The 18,656-nt window shown below is 35.0% G+C and overlaps 4 protein-coding genes across 6 annotated transcripts; 1 reads left to right on the top strand and 3 right to left on the bottom strand.

Moving 5' to 3' along the window:
• Positions 1-371: 371 nt before the first annotated feature.
• Positions 372-2,288, bottom strand: LOC123866896 (transcription termination factor, mitochondrial). Of its 3 annotated transcripts, none has more exons than XM_045908671.1 (6): positions 1,957-2,282; positions 1,677-1,855; positions 1,498-1,594; positions 1,272-1,425; positions 1,038-1,188; positions 372-638 (listed from the first exon to the last, which is right to left on the bottom strand). In XM_045908671.1, exons 1-6 carry the CDS (start codon positions 2,153-2,155, stop codon positions 414-416), a joined length of 1,005 nt encoding a protein of 334 aa, XP_045764627.1. In that variant the 5' UTR covers positions 2,156-2,282; the 3' UTR covers positions 372-413. The 3 variants fall into 3 exon arrangements, with proteins under 3 accessions (XP_045764627.1, XP_045764635.1, XP_045764644.1); XM_045908679.1 differs by having other exon boundaries at positions 1,963-2,281; XM_045908688.1 differs by lacking the exon at positions 1,498-1,594 and having other exon boundaries at positions 1,272-1,441; positions 1,957-2,288.
• A 1,437-nt stretch (positions 2,289-3,725) lies between these two features.
• On the bottom strand, positions 3,726-10,201 carry LOC123866883 (U2 small nuclear ribonucleoprotein auxiliary factor 35 kDa subunit-related protein 2). The gene is made up of 8 exons (XM_045908640.1): positions 10,020-10,201; positions 9,867-9,940; positions 9,019-9,236; positions 6,557-6,820; positions 6,234-6,410; positions 5,302-5,467; positions 4,981-5,086; positions 3,726-3,923 (listed from the first exon to the last, which is right to left on the bottom strand). The coding sequence occupies exons 1-8, from the start codon at positions 10,046-10,048 to the stop codon at positions 3,755-3,757; spliced, it is 1,203 nt and encodes a 400-aa protein (XP_045764596.1). The 5' UTR covers positions 10,049-10,201; the 3' UTR covers positions 3,726-3,754.
• Positions 10,202-10,686: 485 nt separating this feature from the next.
• LOC123866944 lies at positions 10,687-13,134 on the top strand. The gene is made up of 4 exons (XM_045908743.1): positions 10,687-10,965; positions 11,061-11,258; positions 12,304-12,419; positions 12,632-13,134. The coding sequence occupies exons 1-4, from the start codon at positions 10,767-10,769 to the stop codon at positions 12,788-12,790; spliced, it is 672 nt and encodes a 223-aa protein (XP_045764699.1). The 5' UTR covers positions 10,687-10,766; the 3' UTR covers positions 12,791-13,134.
• Positions 13,135-13,165: 31 nt separating this feature from the next.
• LOC123866916 (uncharacterized protein C18orf63-like) lies at positions 13,166-18,616 on the bottom strand. Its single transcript, XM_045908700.1, has 8 exons — positions 18,407-18,616; positions 17,586-17,724; positions 16,843-17,020; positions 16,496-16,595; positions 16,298-16,394; positions 15,568-15,705; positions 14,011-14,118; positions 13,166-13,273 (listed from the first exon to the last, which is right to left on the bottom strand). Exons 1-8 carry the CDS (start codon positions 18,538-18,540, stop codon positions 13,187-13,189), a joined length of 981 nt encoding a protein of 326 aa, XP_045764656.1. The 5' UTR covers positions 18,541-18,616; the 3' UTR covers positions 13,166-13,186.
• Between the last annotated feature and the right edge of the window lie 40 nt (positions 18,617-18,656).

Here is an 18,656-nt window from a genome sequence, read left to right on the forward strand (position 1 = left end):
TTTTATGTTGGTAAGTACTATGTCAAAAATCTACACGCAAGTACTAACAATAATTGTACCTAGTTTCAATTCTGTTAAACAAGAACAGATTTTTTTTTTTAAATATGTTATTTTCTGTAATAAATTCACCAATACTGAACTTAGTAAAACTGCTTTGAATAATAATCCATTTTTCTAAAACTAGCTGCTCGTACTAGATGCAAATCAGGACTCTGATAGTTTATCTGTACTAGTCCAGCTTAGTCTACTTGAATCAAAATTGTTTTTGAGTAGGTACCTATTAATAATACTTATAACATTTTCTAATGCATGTAGCATGTATTTCTTGAACAGGAACTACTTGCTTATAAAAGATAATAAAAACCAAAAAGCAATATTAAATACAACAGTTTATTAAAATTAGTCATAACATTTTATAATTGCTCTTTAGTGATGGACTCTATTGACTCACAATACTTTTGAAATTCTTTTCTACTTCTACACAAAACATTCAAATTAATTTCTCGTAAACCCAAGGCTCTCAACTTTTCAAGTCTCTGCTTTACAGTATTTTGAGATGCTGTAAGTATTCTAGCTTTATTTGTAATTTCCTCAAGGCTAAAACCCTGTTCTAATAGGAAGTCTAGAAATTTTTTCACCTGCAACAGAGATAATTATTATTTAGAACATATTTTAATCTTTTCTAGCACATATAGAAGCTGTGATAACTTAGTGGTTAAGACGTCCACCTCTTAATCGGAGGTTGGGGCTCGATCTTGGCCACATAGCTCTAATTTTTTGGAGTTATATGCGTTTTAATCAATTAAATATCACTTTAGTGGTGAAGGAAAACATTCTGAGGAGACCTTCATGCCTGAGTTTGCATGATATTCTCGAAGGTGTGTAGTCTGCCAATCTGCACTTGGCCAGCATGGTAGGCTATAGCCAAACCCTTTCTCATTCTGAGAGGATTCGTACTCTGTAGTGAGCCGGCGATAAATTGATCATGATGACACATAAAATTTAGTAAAAGTACTTATATAAGTCCATTTTTATACCTTAGCAGCTCTGGTAGTTTTTAAGGCTGGAACTTTTAAGTACATATCCTCGATTATTTCTGGTGAGATATTTAATCGGTTGGCAAGATACATCTTTGTAGATTTATTATCCCCTAGAATAGATTTTGTTTCTTGAAATATTTGAATATACCTAAAAGATGTTGATAGGTAACATAAGTATGTTAAATTAACTTCTGAAATCTTCAAAGCTAAAGTAAATAGTTTTTTTTTTACCTAATCATTATATCTTCTGAACACCTAACCATCCAAGGGTAAAGGTTTTCGACACCATTGTCTTTAACTCTTTGTAGTCTTTCCTTTATAGTATTATGGTGATATTTAAGAACCCACAAATCTCTCAGTATTCGGTCTCCTGTCACACCCATATCTAAAATTAAACAAAACTAAAAGTAAAGTTCAAAAAGCAAATTATTTTGTTTTACTTTTATTTGCATCTTACCTAATAATACTTGCAAGGAACTTTCAAGCCAATCAAATGATAAGTTGTATATAAATGTTCTTCGAACAATTTGTTGACTTAGAACTAAAGGCGGACACTGAAAAAAAAGTAGGTATATATAATTATTTCAATTTATTAATATTATTTCCATTTAATTTATAAATTGCACACTGGCTTACTTTAATATGATCTGCAATGTAGTACAACCTGTTTTTGCAATAACCACATTCTTCATCTTTCTTTGTTGTCTTGTAAATATGTAGTAAAGTCTTTACAGACAATTTATAAAAAGGTCTCGCCTCATCATCAGATTGAAAATTAAGATCCTTAATTAACTTTGCTTTTGAATTATCATTTACTGAAAAATTTGAAATATAAGTACTTATTATGGTTAAAATACTAGAGAATGTAATTTTATTGTTTTTCAATGGATAGATATTGCCAACTGTTTTATTAATCCTTTACCGTTCGTAGCGCCTGGAGCATTTTTGGAAGTTTTTTTAGCTTTTATAACAAAGAAATTGCTACGTAGTATCTTATTTAACAGAGTTTCTCTTGGAATTTTACAAGATATTGTAAAAGAATGAAGGTATGTTCTTTGATATGCAAAGTATGAAGACTTTGAGACTAACACTGCTAATGCATTCCTAGTGGCCATTAGATTATTGCAGTAGTTAATACTTTTAATAGCAAGTAAACATGTACTTAATTTTATTAATTAAAATATAAAACCAAGAATCCAATTTAACCAAATAAAAAATCATTAAAAAATTAAGTTAAATGTCAATCTTTTTTTTTACTGGCTTAACAGCTCTGGGCAAGCTCTGGGTTCTAGCCTTTTTTCATAGAGTAAAGTAATCTACAACTGGTGGGTGTGATGTTATGCACCTTTTTTATGGACTGTTTTACTGGTTTTAGCATAACCTAGGTTTTAGCACTATCACTTCAACACCAGATAATTAAATGCTTATTATGGATGCTGTTTGCCCGTTGCACGCAGCGAGGCTTGGCTCCCCGCAACCCGCCGCCGCGCACGCCCTGGTTTAGTGCAGGTGCACTTAAGACAATAACTGATTTTTTTTTCTCTCATAGCCAATAAAGAGCCCACCAGACAACCCATTGCCACCCACCATGCATTGATTTGATAATATGTCAATGCCATGGTATAGTAAGTTGAATAGCGATAATGTTTTAATCAGAATTCATGGTTTATGTTAGCAGTGACGGGTACTTAAGAAAAGAGTCAAACAGTAGGAGCACAGTTTATGTTAGGGAACTTCTAAGGAATCTAAGGGCTTGTCAACACCACCACGACAAGCTCTAAGAATATGTCGCGGCTTCGACGCCAATGTTAGTTATAGCACGCGCCAGGTCGAGATGGCAATCGGGGTGGAGCCGCCGCGCATACCCGCACAGCCCCCACGCATACCGAACCCGGTGCTGGATAACGCAGGCGGGCATCCCCCGGCCTCAAACCCCGACGTCATCTCGATCTGTCACATTTGTTGCAGGTAGCCCCATGGATGAATGTTTAATTATATCTGTATGGGTAGCCCTATTTTTGTATGATTTTACATACCAAATCAAAGGGTTTTGTAAGTCACCATATGACATATCGTTGATTCAGGATCAAGCCGAGAGTTCCCTCAGTGTAGTTCGCTCTGGTAAGAGCTTGTGGAGTCGACGGTCAATGTAAATTATTGGTACCTAACTACCTACCTACAAACATTACTTTAAAAATCAACCACCAATCATTTAACCACCGGGTACCACCCGCAAAAATAATAAAAATAAGGAGCGTTCTTCGTTTATGCATTTAACATTAAACATTAGATAGGTATTTGATGTTAAATACCAATTTAAAGTAGTCTGGCTATGGTCTTTTTACATTTACTTAAAATTACTTAAATAAGTTTTAGGTTGGTTATATATACAGAAATGAACGTATTATATAGGTAAGTACATACGCTGGAAAAGGTGTGCCATATAGAATACAAATATTTTTTTACCAATTCGAAGCTCCCCACCGAGCGTACTGGGAATTTAGATTGATAAATGTGTATGGTCTTTGTGTTGATACTATGCCAATATGCAGAGCAATGCCGACATCGCTAACATATGTTAGTGCCGGGCACGCTCAGATGATGCATGACGCTTATGCTATCAGCAGCAGTACCTACTTGTATAATTATTCCATATCTGTGGGGACAGTCAATAAAACATGAGTATTATGATAAAGTAAATATGTAGCCTATATTCAATATCTTTCTCGATGCGATTGTGAACGATGTGAATGATTATGTCTTCTGTCCCTATGCCTGTGGCGACGTTCACTATCTTTGTCTGTGCGCTTCGGTGACGAGCGTTTTGGCGAAGTCCTTTCTGGCGATTCTGACCACCGCCAAGATCGTGAGGCTCGCTCTTGTCTAAAAAAATATATTAAGTATAAGTAAGATAAGGTTTAATGATAAATAGGATAATGATATATTGATAAACTTAATTAAAGTTTAGGCACAGTTAAACTTTGTCAGTTTTTGTATGGCCAATCTGTCAGATTCAAAATAAAGACGCGTCCAACGCGTATTTAAATTTTTTATGGCAATCAAAATTATTCCAATTACTATTTCATATTATAAAATGTGAACATGTTTGTCTGTTTGATACCTTTTTACGTCTCAACCACTAAACCGATTTTTAAGAAACGAGAATGTCTTAATTTTAAAGAAAAAACCCATAAACGGTATTCTAGTGTATATTTCTGAATGTGATAAGATATTGTTTGATCTAGTTTCCCTCGCCATTTGACTATCGAACTGCGAGGCATCGTAAAGATATGTATGACGCGATTCGTTTACTCATTCTAATACACTATTATTATATATTATAGTAACTAAACGCATATTTGTGACCTTCTATATATTTATAGTCCATGATACACTATACAATATTACAAATAATATTTTATTTGATCGACGATGCTGGGATATTTTTTTAATTATCTTTCTTTTTTAACAGGTTTTGGAACAGGAATAGGATAGTAACTATGCCTGGAGGACAGGATACTTTAATCCCGGGAAAACAGAGGGTTACTATGAGTTTTTGAAAATCTAAATCCACTCATCTCTAAGTTGCAAGCGAAAGCTATCATGGAATATTATAATATTATACAAACATATAATAGGACTTCGTCTATGTTGGTGTTAGCTGGCGGGCGTGCTCTGCCTTTTTGGGGTGTTTTTTTTTTTGTTAAAACTGACTGGAAAGCGCTCTAAAGGGGTGCCGTGCGTATGTCGGCGAGCGCCGGCACAGACGGGGTCCATACTTGTATAGTTTAACTAACTTGTTACGAATAACTACAAACTTTACATTGGCTAATCTTTCTAAAGCCAGACGAGAGAGAAAAAAAAACATATAATATAAATAGAAAAAGAGTATGAAAATAGAATGCAATATTATGTCACAATTGCCGCTAGACGTTCTTACCTCTCAGAATGCCGATTTTCATCAAATGATAGCCTCATAGGATTTCTGAACACATGTAGAAAGTTGCAAGTACGGCCCTTTGGACACCGTTTACGAGACTGCAGTCCTGTAATGAAATAAGTATTATTAGCCTACTTAATTACACATGTAAGAAACCTCTATTAGCTGTTGTCTATTTCATTTATTATGTATGTAACTGCAAATCTTTTGAAAAATAAATAAGCTTTAATCGCGACTTTGTACGCGATGGACACCAAAAGGCGAGTTTATTTCGTTTTAGGGAGAAGCTACAAAATTACAAATAGTCTGCGAGCAGCATACCACAGATAGCATTACTCCATGATATAATCTGACAGAATTGCAATGAAAGCTGCTTGCCACCATACCACCTCGTATGCAGGGCTCTATACGCCAACACTGCACTGTGTATATCTGCATATTCTATGTATGTGTTCCCACGGAGGTGCTTTTCAAAGTTATTGCATACCTGCAAGTAGAAACAGGAATGATTAAGAGGAGTCAAAGTAAAATTTAATCAATAGATTTAATAAACTTTACTACATAATAATACTTTAATAGCAACACCCCTTAAATATAAATTAAGGTATGTTTCCATAGTGCGAGACCTTTAAGTTGCATACAACTTCAGTAGTGGAACCGTAAACCTGCGTGATCAGCTGCAGGTTGCCCAAGTGATAGGCAAGTGTCAAGCAAACTTTGGTGCAAACACTTGCTTGCAAGCAAAATATTACACGTGAAGTGCAAGTACAGGAAAATATTTTTTATGCAAGTAGGTAACTTGCACGCAAATGTCATACCTGTATGCAAAAACTTGCATTATGGAAACACAGCCTTAAAATACATATACATAGGATTATTTATATACCATACAAACCTTGTCAGAATAATAGATCCATTATACTCTTCAAAGGGGTTCATAATATTATGTTGAAAGTACATTCAACTGGTACATCATATACTCTGTAGGTAGGTATATCTATTTATATGATTTTTGAGTTAAGATGTAATTTGTTACATACACAGTTTACTTATACTTAAATAGAATGCTGTTAATAATTAATAGTATTCTGATAATTTAATAACAGTAGAATCATAAAAAATAAATAATATTATAAATACAATGTAAACCTCACAGGATAACTTCCTACAAATATACATAACCGTTTGTAATATTGTAAAGGATACATTACATGAATGCCGACATTTCAAATTAGCTTCCAGCTTCAACTTACCTTTAACTGCACAACTTTACCAAATTTTTGAAACTCTGGCAGTATGTCATAGAAAAAGTTTTTGAAGTCTTTATATGTATCACTGTCTTCATATTCCAACATAATATCAGTATCATATTCATTATAGTTGGCATTCTCTAACCCGAAGTGGCCAAACATATTTGGAGCAAGAAGAATCTAGAAGTTCATAAATATGTATTTGTTATCAGAACAGTCTAATTAGTTAAAACTGAATAGTTCTCACTTGAAAACATCCCAGTCAATGCATAGCATGCAGCGTGAAATAAAGCTTGTGTTAAGGTATTATTTGTTAAAAAACTTACTCTACTTATGCCTGGGTACTTGTGATTCCTAGAACATTCATCCCCAAAACGGCAGCAGGCAGTTTTCATGAAAAATGGGCATACATCACAGTCAGGTCTTGTTTCATATAAAACTGCCAATTCTTCAGGCAACTTTGTTGTATCTCCACTTAAGAACTTTTCCAGATTGAACATAAAAGTTTCTTGTCTTTGCCTATTTTCTTCTTCAATCCTCTTTAATCTTTCCTTTTCTTTTTCTCGTCTTTGTTTCTCCATTTCCCATTCCTGTAATTTACAAAACATATGAAAATTATTTCCCATCCCACTAAAACAACTGCAAAATGTGGTATTTATTACACTAGTGAAATTAATAGAATACCTTTATTGTAGTGTAGGTAAAGAAAGTTTATACCTATAACATAACATTTTACAACTCTTGTAGATAAAACACTTGTAGTAAAACTTGTTTACCACAAAATTTGTTTCTTCTTTATTAATATCAAAAAGATTAAATAAATTATGTTGATGTGCTTGCAAAAAGATGTAACATTGGAAATAAAAAATATTTTTTATGAATTTTTTACTTGTATATAATATTGACGTCACTCAGAAAAGCAGGTATTATTTAAATATTTTTATCGAATTATTGGAATGTCCTCTCCAAAACCAACACAAAAAAAACACAAGTTTAATGTGTAAGGTTATCCGAGAGTTTTAATCTAAACAAACTAATGCCAAAATAAATAATTTAATTAGAGCGTGATTGCTATCACAACATCTAATTATTCAGTTCACAATCCAAATACCGAAAATATGCGATATCGCTCCGAATCTCAGAAGGAGACTAAACTAAAACCTTCGAAACACCCGTATTTATGCAAGTTCAATCTTGTTCGCCTCCTAGTTAACAGATTGTATGACATCGAATGAGCCAAATATCGATTTTATCAAACTACCTTCATCAGCTAAATTAATAATTTTATATTATTTTTGACAACTCAAATCAACTTTTTAAAAATAACCTTACAGTTCGGCCGTCCTGAATTTAACACGCCCTCGTGTTTCTAAATAATCTTGTCATGTCAGTCGCGGGCTTCCTTGCCCTAAGTCAAATCCAAATCATGGGCTATCCTGCCCTCCGTCAAATCATTAAAACCTACCCTTGAACTGCCGAACTCTCAGTTTTAATATCCAGTCAACAATAAATCCAAACGACTAACTTCTCATTCGATGTATACAAAATCTGAACCACTTATTGCAAATTACTTTCCACTTCACAAAAGACTAAATTCTTTAAAAAAAACTTAAAATTTTAATCACCAAAACCACCGAAACTCATTAAAAAAAATTATCAAATGTGGGTTGTTTTGAAAAAGATACCAAAGCGAAATGAAGGCAACATGAGACACGTCCCGCTTCTGAATTATTGACGTCACTCAGAAAAGCAGGTATTATTTAAATATTTTTATCGAATTATTGGAATGTCCTCTCCAAAACCAACACAAAAAAAACACAAGTTTAATGTGTAAGGTTATCCGAGAGTTTTAATCTAAACAAACTAATGCCAAAATAAATAATTTAATTAGAGCGTGATTGCTATCACAACATCTAATTATTCAGTTCACAATCCAAATACCGAAAATATGCGATATCGCTCCAAATCTCAGAAGGAGACTAAACTAAAACCTTCGAAACACCCGTATTTATGCAAGTTCAATCTTGTTCGCCTCCTAGTAACAGATTGTATGACATCGAATGAGCCAAATATCGATTTTATCAAACTACCTTCATCAGCTAAATTAATAATTTTATATTATTTTTGACAACTCAAATCAACTTTTTAAAAATAACCTTACAATAATAAGGACTATCAATGAAGATTTATTAATTATTTTATCTTAACCCATCGCCAGCCCACTAATGAGCATGGGTCAGATTAGAACTCATGCAAGAATGAAAAGCATTTGAGCCATAGTTCACAAGCAGGCCAAGTGTTTATTAGCAGACTTCATATATCTTTGCGAACATTTTTATGAGATAAATTGATGTTAGTCAGTGCATTTTTCCTTTTATATGTACAAATATTATATCATCATCATCATCATCATGATCAACCTATTGCTGGCTCACTACTGAGCAAGGGTCTCCTCTCAGAGTGAAAACGGTTTTGGCCGCAGTCTATTACCCTGGCCAACTGCAAGTGAAATCTGCTAATCTGCACTTGGCCAGCCAAGTGCAGATTGGGAGACTTCACACATCTTTAAGAACTTTATGGAGAATTCTCAGTCATACAGGTTTTCTCATGATGTTTTCTTTTACAGTTGCAGCAAGTTACATTTAATACAGCTTTATATGAATTCGGTTTATACCCAGGATCAATCTCGGGCCCCCTCATTAGAAGGCTAGCCTAACCACTAAGCTAACACAGCTTGTATTAATATAATACTAAACTATATTTTAAATGTACAATGAATGAAACTTACAAGTTTAAGTTTGGTCTGCTGTTCAATCTGCTTCTGTCGTAAAATCTCTCTTTTCATTTGAAGTTTGTTCCACTGCTCCATTGCTATGACTTCAGCTTGCAACCATTTTTCATTTTCAATATTATTCTGTTTTTCTATTTCTTTTCTTTCATGCAATTCTAAAGCCTTTTGTTCTTCAAGCAAATCTTGATCATCATCAGTATGGACGAAACTAGATTCTAAAATGATTAAAAATAGTATAAGACCTCAGGGACTTTGTCCGCATGGATCTATGTATTTTAAACAAATCCTGTGGGAACTCTTTGATTATCTGGGAGATAAAATGGCCTGCCTCTGGATTACTAAGCAGCTTGCCTATTCATGGATGCACCATACAGACATCTAGGTAACAGACAGACGGATACATTTAGCATTTATATTAGCATGGATTTTTAGACTAATCTGTGAACTAGTGCATGTTACCTAGATAAAAAATCTTTAGACAGCATTGCAGACTTCATGCATAAGGATTAAGGACTGTACTTTCCTACAACGCAGAAAGTGAATGATTAACTGTTGAACCAATATCACCCACTGTATAGTTTCATCATCAATAATTCAGCCACAGTATGCCTAAAGTTCTGATGCCATGTAAAGCACACTTTAGGACTTAACTAACTGCAATCTAATGGACCAACAAACTATTTAAAAACACTAACAAATACTGTGAGAAAAGGAAATTACTGTCAGATAAAAGAATACCTACACACTGAGCAGGTTAAATATACAGCATACTTTTAAGATCAAGTAAGTACTACCCAATACAGACTCAATATACAATTTGTTGCCTTGATTCATAATATACTTGCCTCTTTCTTTTGCCAACTGAGTTCTAACTCTCCTTCTTCTTTCTCTTTTTACAATTTTTCGCCATTCTTTATGCCTAAATAATTAATAAGTAACAAATAAATATTAAGATTTTTGTAAACAATTTCAAAAGGTTAAATTAATAAATTCATTACTTTCCCATAACACACCAAATTATAAGCATTTAATGTTTTTAAATGTACATTTAAATTTAATTATTTCACTATTATATCATGTTCCTACAAAAATCGCGAATCGCATGAATCTCTGCACTGGGATACCATACCACAGTACCATACCAAAAGTGACCATCAAAGAGTATGTAATTGTAATCACTACGTTATATGACATGTTTAATGCATGCATATTAAAACCTTTCTGAAACCATATGATTTATGATTTACAAAGTACTCTGTGGCAACAATGAACAAAGAGTATGTATTTTTTTTTTGCGGCCCTGTTCACTTTATGTCAAAAATCAAAACCACAGACCAATAATGTAGAGAATAGTGAAAACTAAAGTCGAAACGAAGTAAAAAGGAGGGACTTCGTCTGTGGTGGCGTTTGCTGGCGCGCGTGTTGTGACTTTTTGGAGTGTTTTTTTTTTGTTAAAACTGACTGGAAAGCGCTCTAAGGGGGTGCCGTGCGTATGTCGGCGAGCGCCGGCACAGATGGGGTCCATACTTGTATAATTTAGCTAACTTGTTACAAATAACTACAAACTTGACATTGGCTAATCATTGTAAAAGCCAGACGAGAGAGAAAAAAAAAAGAAGTAAAAAGGAGGGTAGTTGATAATTTTTGATGTAGTTGATAAATGAGTATTAACTAATATTAAATCGGTGTACGGAAGTTTTAGACCAGCAACAGTTTGATAGACTATAACATTTAAAAATCTTTTAATGGATAGACACAAGGAAAGTTTAAAATTTAATATCATAAACAGTAATGAAAGAGAGTTGACAAAACTGTTAAACAGTGGTTTTAATCCTAATTTTCAAGGTGGTTGGCCCATAAGGCTAGCAGCTCGACACGGATTACACTCTATTGTAAAACTATTAATGCAATATGGAGCTAATCCACATTTATTAAGTGAAGCTGGTAAGTAAAACAACGCATTAGATTAAATTGCAATGTGCAACTAGATTACATAAAGCGGCTGTTGAATGTGGATTGAAAGAATGTTTTATTTTTAGGAGCATCAACATTGCAACTTGCAGTGTTCGCCGCTTTAGACTGGGAGACTGATGACTGGACATTTCTATTATCGTGCTGCGATTCGTCTCAGTTAGCTGATGGGGCGGCGGTTGCAATAATTTTCAATAATGTAGCAGCTCTGAAAAAAATTATGCAAACAGGACGCTGTAACCCTAATATTCCAACAAGTTTAACAGGTAGGTACTTATTTGTCAGCTGTACATATCTAATTTTATTTCAAAGATATTTGACTAAGCACTCTCAATAGTAGAGTAGGTACATACCTACCTATTCTTTAACCGCTTCAACCGTTACCAGTTGCCACTGTGCCTCCGAATATTAGTAAGTATTAAAAATAAAATCCTACATCCATACTTCCATACTAGTTAATATTACAAATGCGAAAGTGTGTCTGTCTGTCTGTTACGTTTTCACTGCTCAACCGCTGAACCGATTTTAATGAAATTTGGTACAGTGTTAGCTTACTTCCCGGGGCCAGACATAGGCTACTTTTTATCCCAGAAAATCAAACAGTTCCTACGGGACTCTTAAGAATCTATCCGTTAAACCGATTTACCTATATGAAATTTGGTACAGAGGTAGCTTACGTCCCGGAAATTAACTTCGTCAACTTTTTATCCCGGAAAAGCAAAGAGTTCCCACGGGATTTTAAAATAAACCTAAATCCACGCGGACGGAGTCGCGGGCATCATCTAGTAATATTATAAACGCGAAAGTTTGGATGGACGTATGTTTGTTACTCTTTCACACAAAAACTACTGGATGGATTTGGCTGACATTTAGAATGGATATAGGTTATACCCTGGATTAACACATAGGCTACTTTTTATCCCCGAAAATCAATGAGTTCCCACGGGATTTTTAAAAACTTATATCCACGGGAACGAAGTCGCGGGCATCAGCTAGTATTATTTTATTAGATTATTCAGCTAGTATTATTATTAGATTATTAAAATTTCGTACCTACCTACATATATTTCGCGTAAAAGACAATTCAGTCCTGTGCAAAGAGGAAATGTATAATATGTCCTGTGTTCAATCTGAAGTTGTACCTACCGAACATGGTGATTTGCGCAGAAAATAAATAGATACACAAGCCCAACCACAACCCGACCGAGGTCTGTTTTTGTTTTTACAATGCAGTCATACGCCTCGTGTTCGATAGGACTACTAATTTTGCACACACTATCACACTAGATATACTCACGATTTGTATTTCAGGTAAAACAGTGGACGACTTAGCAAGGGGATACAAACTGCAATATCTATTAAATGTTCCTGTGATCCAAACTAATCTTCAAGTTACGCCGAATACATCTCCACGTGTAGCAAGAATGGTAAGAAATTGAATTTTTTAGCTACCTAAGGCCTGTAATTTCTTTCTTATTCCTCTCTCTTTTTGTATTTATAAAACCTCCTCTTGTTTTGAAGAGATACCAATTAATATTTTTTTTGAACTGAAAAGTTGACGATTTTCGGTAAACTGATGAGCCGAAATCGTCAAGTTTTTAGAAAAAAACCTAACAGCTAGAATCTCTTTCGTTTTCAGGGTGATAGGAGCACACAAGTTCCACAACCAGCGCACAGAAATCTGTCTCCGTCAGTGGCCCATTTCTTCGATCTCACAGCTGGTCAACCATCCTTAACTCCACCTCGCAGCCCAACCGCACGATCGCCGTTTTCTCCCTCAACCCAACTTAACTTTTAGATTGTACCTATACCTACTCTATCTAATTATTTTTATCATTATATGGTTTGATAAGACGCTATACAGGTGATATTATGTAGTTACCAAAAATAATATTATTGAACTAAAATAAATAAAACGACATACTTAGTGGACATTACGAAAAATATTTAATAGTTAATTTAATTTACGACTTACAATAAATATTGTAATGATGGTTGTGACGATACAAAGCAAGAATTATTATTTTAATCCATGTACCAATTTTATACCTACATTCCAACAAATTAATAATTGTTTTACTAATCCACCTAGTTAAAGACAAATTGAAATGATTGATTAAATAAATAGTTTTTAAAAATAAATCACGTTTTATTAAGTTTTCTTTTACTGAAATTGATATGAGTAGTTAAGTATTTAAAATAAATTATCTCTGCGTTGATACTGAGTTGGTGTGCAAAGGCTCACGGCTTGCGTCTCTGACAAAATTTCCCTGTGATTAATCTGAAAAGAATGCAGCCAAAAGGCATTGATATCCACTATTATGAGTATATTAAGAAGGTTACTAAAATATAATTGGAAAACCAGGGCAAACGTAGAGTTTGTCCATAGCGTCAGCGGCTCGTCACAACGGAATTTGATAGATAGGTGGGTATCATAATTAATTACTAATCACATTTTTGGAAATGGCTGCTTAATTATTTTGAAAAAACTCCTATTATTTAGGAGAATGTGACCCGAGAAATACATATTTAAAGTACCTACGATGGCGCGCCCCTTCAACGGCACTCGCATAACTATCATCTCTGAGAGAGCGAGAGAGAGAGAGAGATTTTATGCGATAGAAAGAGAGGCGTTTATTAATTTAGGCGAAGCATTGTGCGAGCTGAACTGCACTTTATGGCATCGTAGTTAAAGAGTCGATATTTATTTATATCTTTGTGGAATCAGCTTTCTGTACCTGGAAGGTACAGAAAGCCCATTCCACAAGCTACTATTAAGTAGGTATTTTGTGAGTATTATAATACTGTAATGTATGCGTACCAACTTAACTATTTGAAAATAAGCAGCCTTTTCCAAAGATCGTGGGCTCACATCCAAAAACTAATAATAATAATTTGTAAATAACCCTCCAAAGTATAAACATGATCATTAAAATAAAATGATATTGCATTGGAAAAATCTTGCCATAACTTAATAAATTAAATCACGAACTAACATTTTTTCAATAATTAACTTACGTTTTCCAAATTTCTTTCGGTACTATTTGCTTCAATCGTAAGCGGAATTCCAAGAAATGTTGGCATCTTACTTTTTAAGCAATTAATAAATTTCATTAATATTTGTCGCTGAAAGTGAAACATACGAGTACTATCAAGACCGAATATTGAACTAGACAGTTTAGTAGGTACCTATTTAAGAACCAAAGGCAGTAGGGTAAGTGTAGCTTTTCAAGATATCATAAGCGATACTCTTTGTCAATTTTTTACTTTGCGTAAGTCTGTCAATATAGATGGAAAAGGGACAGAAGTTTTGACTTTTATTCCTTTCCTACTCCATAAAGCTGAGATTTAAGAACAGTTTATATAATAATACTTGAATAATTACACTAGGGCCCACAAACGTGGGGTACCAGCCAGGTAACCTCCTCATGCGCCTGAATGTTCCGGGTAATAGCAGCGCTTGGGCCGGTGTACCCTGGCAACATGGTTAACGATTTCTCTTCATGGGATATTGTTAGCCATGGTTAATTGACCTAGCAAGGAGGGGGTGTTGTACGCGTGACCCTCTAAGTGTCCCTAGCAGAGGGCGCAGTAGATGCACCCATGGGGCATATAGCCCCAGGAGCGGAGAGTGTGGCTGCGTTGGGTGGTTTGTTATGAGGCTTCCAGTCACTGGCTGCCCCGCCGGTCTCTCGCCTGTCCAGTTTGGTGACGAGGGAGATGTTGGGGGTGGGGAACGTGGAAAGGGAATTGCCCTCACCACGAACCCTAGCCCTCGAAAGGACCTGTGGGTAATGGACGCGGGGTGGTCCGTCGTTTACAGTAAGGTCCTCGGGTTGGTTGGCGTGCTGTGGTTCCGGAATGCCTTTAACGGTGTTTGGGGGCGCGTAGTGTCGTCCCAGTGGTGGGTCTGCAGAGGCAGACATCCGCTGGCGGAGTAACGAGGTGTTGTCGTTCCCTTGTGCTCCGTCATCAGCGGTGGGATGAAACTTCGTGAAATTTTTAGTCGGTAGGAGTCCGACATAACTGTGTTCCCCCGTGGCCGGTGGTATCCATGACGGATTTTCCTCATTAGAGAAAAAAAGGGCCCACAGCTGTAAGCTGTATAAGGCCGTCATTAATTTTATTGTCTGATTTTTAAGGGTCATGAGACCGGCCAGCCTGCGAAATTCAAATTTAATTTGGTTTTTCGCAATTTGTACCTAAACTAATACGACAACGTAGGCTTATGGTTATTTTATTTGCGACAGTGGCAATATCATCCTCGTAGGTTTATATAAAAATCTTTACTTGAAAAGGTCCAATTTAAGAAATAAATTAAAGTATCGACTAATTTGTGAGAATAAATTTGAATTTCGCGGGCAGGCCGGTCTCATGACCCTTAACATTTTAACACAACAAATGTAACAAAACAGTTAGCGTTTGGAGCGCCATCTATTTACTCTAAAGTTATCCAGTTGCAATGTCGAAACCATCCTCACGCCTGCTGAAGCCAGTATAGGTACATAGTTACATGGCTTTTTAGCCTTAGTTACCTACTTGATTGAAATAGGTAGGTACCTATTCAAAACTTACTTCTGCTGATTTTGGTAAGGGTGTAATGATAGGGAAGTTTCTTGTTAAGCAAATTGCAGGGTATGTCAACGGATCGCCGCGCCAAAATCTAACCGCATAATAATATGGATGCTCCTCTTCAGGTAGTCGGTAACCGTGCTATAAAGATAAAATAATGACTGTGATGATGATGATGATGTTAGCAGCAACTTTTTTTTTAAATTGCGCTTGACGCCAACCATCACACTTCACACTAATATTATAAAGACGAAAGTTTGTGTGTATGTTTGTTACTCTTTCAAGCAAAAACTACTGGACGGATTTGGCTGAAAGGAATGGAGACAGATATTATACCCTGGATTAACACATACTTTTTATCCCGGAAAATCAACGAGTTTCCCACAGGATTTTTAAAACCTATATCCACGCGAACGATGTCGCGGGCATCAGCTAGTGCTTAATAAAAAAGTAATGATGACATCCAGATTGGAGCGCCCTTGAGTAAAAGATGCCTATACTCTTGCACTGAAGGTAGCTAGTTATTTAGGTGGCCGAAAGGGTACCTATTTCGTATAGCGATTCGTATCAGAAACGTAATAAACTTCGCAGATATCACCAAACAGATCTCCAGAAATTAACTAGACTAATTTAACGATTTACGTAATAGTTCACAGAGGTTTTATCGTTTTGCACACCATCACAAGGAAAATCGACTTGTGTAGTAGGTACCTAGATAATAATATGGACTTACAATATTTTTCCAATGACGCCGTAGATCTTTATAACACTTAAAGTTAGCCGATTGAGGTAAAGCGTCATAATATTCTTCTATTATACCTTTATTGAGGCTTAAAATATCATAGATATGTTAAAATATAAGTAAGTACATAGTTGTTAATAAAGAAATTCTATCGATGTTATAATAGAATCACGATAAAACATTCGTTACCTAGGAAGAACTCTTATGCTTTCACCTTCTAAGTATTTTTCGTTTTTACACTTTATCAAGTGGATTTTCACTGGCTTCAATTGCAATGTTAATGTTGATTCTGAAATTTGTTGCATAGGTAATTAGATAATGCTAATACCTTTACATATTGTAGTACAGTGATGGCAAAACAAGTAGTCCAATTTAAGTTGCAACATGGCGGTTTGACTGATATTTCGTACAACGCTCAATCATAATTGTGCATAAACTTCGTGTTTAGATTGGACTACTTACATATTTTGCATATATATTTTATAAAGTAGGTAAATGGTGAATAAAAAAAAGAGACCAAGATAGTCTGTGCTTACTGTTCGCAACAATTGTACATTGAATACCATCTTGTGGTCCTGGAGCCGTTAAAAAATCTCTATTGTTTATCAAATGATTATATCCCAAGACGTTCCAAATAGGTGCGATTTTAGCCGACATAGTGTAATGGAAACACATTTGGTATATCTCGGAAGTCACTTGCCCAATAGTACCATCCTATAACGATAGGGAATTTACCAAACAATATACTTAGGTAAGTCTGATACGAAGTACTGAATTTATGACAATGGTAAGTATATTGTGGTACGCGACCGCGACATGAGACGGCGACACACGACACAGTGTAGCGCAATTGTATGCAAGTTGTCATGCATTGAGAACTCTCATCTCAATTGCTATCTAATATCTATGCATTAATTCATACTAATACGAGTATTATAAATGCGAAAGTGTGTCTCTCTGTCTGTCTGCTACCTTTTCACGGTCAAACAGTTTAACCGATTTTGATGTTTGGTACAGAGTTAGCTTACATCCCAAGGAAGGCTACTTTTTATCCCGGAAAATCAAAGAGTTCCCACAAGATTTAAAAAAAAAAACCAAATTCACGCAGACGAAGTCGCGGGCATCATCTTGTTCTTTATAAAGTAGGTACTGCACAACTCTCGTCCCACCAGAGCAGAGAGTAGTATATTCTTTGCACCAGAGTGTCGTTTAGCGCTGTCGCGCGTCACAGCCTCTTACCACTTATTTAACTTATAAACATAGGTAACTTACGACTTACTTGAGTTAAAGAATATTTCAAAAATAAAGAAGTCAGACGATCGTAATCATTCCCTATTTTATTGAAAATAATGTGTATTTGTTTAACGTCACTTTTGTCTGGACTCGCCAGTAGAGATGAAGCAGAAAATATTATCATTCTAAAAAAATATTAGATAACTTTTCTGAGTAAACAACGAATAGGCACCGTTTGATGTTCCATGGACAGGCTTGCCACCCGTACTTTATTATAAAGTATTATTCGTTATTTCAGGTAATTGTACTCTATACTTTATGAGAACAATAAAGTTCACAAAAATACTTTATTTCGTATGATTTGATTAATTCTTTGAGATTTTGAAAAGTTTTTTCTGTGATGAATAGTAAATGGCGAGACGAAAGAAACAAAGCGTCTCTGAATTTGATAAAAAATGAATTACTTATTTATTTTAATTTAAATATAGAATGTAAAGATGCTGTGCAATTGTTTAATAAAGATGCTAATTTGATACAAATTGCAAAAAGCAATAAAAAATATGTTTCTATATACATAATAATAAAGAAAAATAAATTATACTTTATTTTGATACTATGTACTTTTTTTTTCTTGCCTATAATAACCAATGTACTTTAACTGCAAAAAAAAAAGGTGGTAACCCTATCCATGGTGCGTACTAACGCAACGTGTGCAAGCTGCCTGCCTACACAACGTCCCGGGCGGCAGCAGACTTCTCTACGTATAGGTAAATGCGTTGCTTTCATACGCACTAGGGAATCGATATCTTTATAATTATTTACATACAATTTCTTTTCAAAGGTCAGTGATCAGTCTTAGATACGTACCTACATTTCAGTACTTTCCAGTGGTAATTCGAAGGAGCAGAACGATCATGTTTGTCATTGATATTAGCAACGACTCTAAGATAACCCAAATTATTATAATTTGAGTTTGATATGTTATATTGGTATCCTTGCATTATATTTTTGTACTGGAAGATACTTTTTCCTGATAGAATTTTATACCTCAATTTTACTTTCTACACCTTATCTAGATTTCGCGCCAACACGGAGAGAAAACCAAAACCATAGATAA

The sequence above is a fragment of the Maniola jurtina genome, chromosome 1 (genome assembly GCF_905333055.1).
Source record: "Maniola jurtina chromosome 1, ilManJurt1.1, whole genome shotgun sequence".
NCBI lineage: Eukaryota > Metazoa > Arthropoda > Insecta > Lepidoptera > Nymphalidae > Maniola > Maniola jurtina.

What these genes read in the sequence shown, in the direction of transcription:
- LOC123866883 (XM_045908640.1), bottom strand. Translation starts at nt 10,048, where the DNA reads ATGCTTATAATTTGGTGTGTTATGGGAAA. An exon ending in TCAGTTGGCAAAAGAAAGAG is followed by an intron (nt 9,237 to 9,866) that starts GCAAGTATATTA and finishes TAATCATTTTAG; the next exon opens with AATCTAGTTTCGTCCATACT. An exon ending in GTAAAGTTGTGCAGTTAAAG is followed by an intron (nt 5,468 to 6,233) that starts GTAAGTTGAAGC and finishes TTCTACTTGCAG; the next exon opens with GTATGCAATAACTTTGAAAA.
- LOC123866896 (XM_045908671.1), bottom strand. Translation starts at nt 2,155, where the DNA reads ATGGCCACTAGGAATGCATTAGCAGTGTTAGTCTCAAAGTCTTCATAC. An exon ending in ACATTGCAGATCATATTAAA is followed by an intron (nt 1,595 to 1,676) that starts GTAAGCCAGTGT and finishes CTTTTTTTTCAG; the next exon opens with TGTCCGCCTTTAGTTCTAAG. An exon ending in TTCCTTGCAAGTATTATTAG is followed by an intron (nt 1,426 to 1,497) that starts GTAAGATGCAAA and finishes GTTTAATTTTAG; the next exon opens with ATATGGGTGTGACAGGAGAC.
- LOC123866916 (XM_045908700.1), bottom strand. Translation starts at nt 18,540, where the DNA reads ATGCAAGGATACCAATATAACATATCAAACTCAAATTATAATAATTTG. An exon ending in GGCGTCATTGGAAAAATATT is followed by an intron (nt 15,706 to 16,297) that starts GTAAGTCCATAT and finishes TTATCTTTATAG; the next exon opens with CACGGTTACCGACTACCTGA. An exon ending in CCGAAAGAAATTTGGAAAAC is followed by an intron (nt 13,274 to 14,010) that starts GTAAGTTAATTA and finishes CATTCTTTTCAG; the next exon opens with ATTAATCACAGGGAAATTTT.
- LOC123866944 (XM_045908743.1), top strand. Translation starts at nt 10,767, where the DNA reads ATGGATAGACACAAGGAAAGTTTAAAATTTAATATCATAAACAGTAAT. An exon ending in ACATTTATTAAGTGAAGCTG is followed by an intron (nt 10,966 to 11,060) that starts GTAAGTAAAACA and finishes TTTTATTTTTAG; the next exon opens with GAGCATCAACATTGCAACTT. An exon ending in CTCCACGTGTAGCAAGAATG is followed by an intron (nt 12,420 to 12,631) that starts GTAAGAAATTGA and finishes TTTCGTTTTCAG; the next exon opens with GGTGATAGGAGCACACAAGT.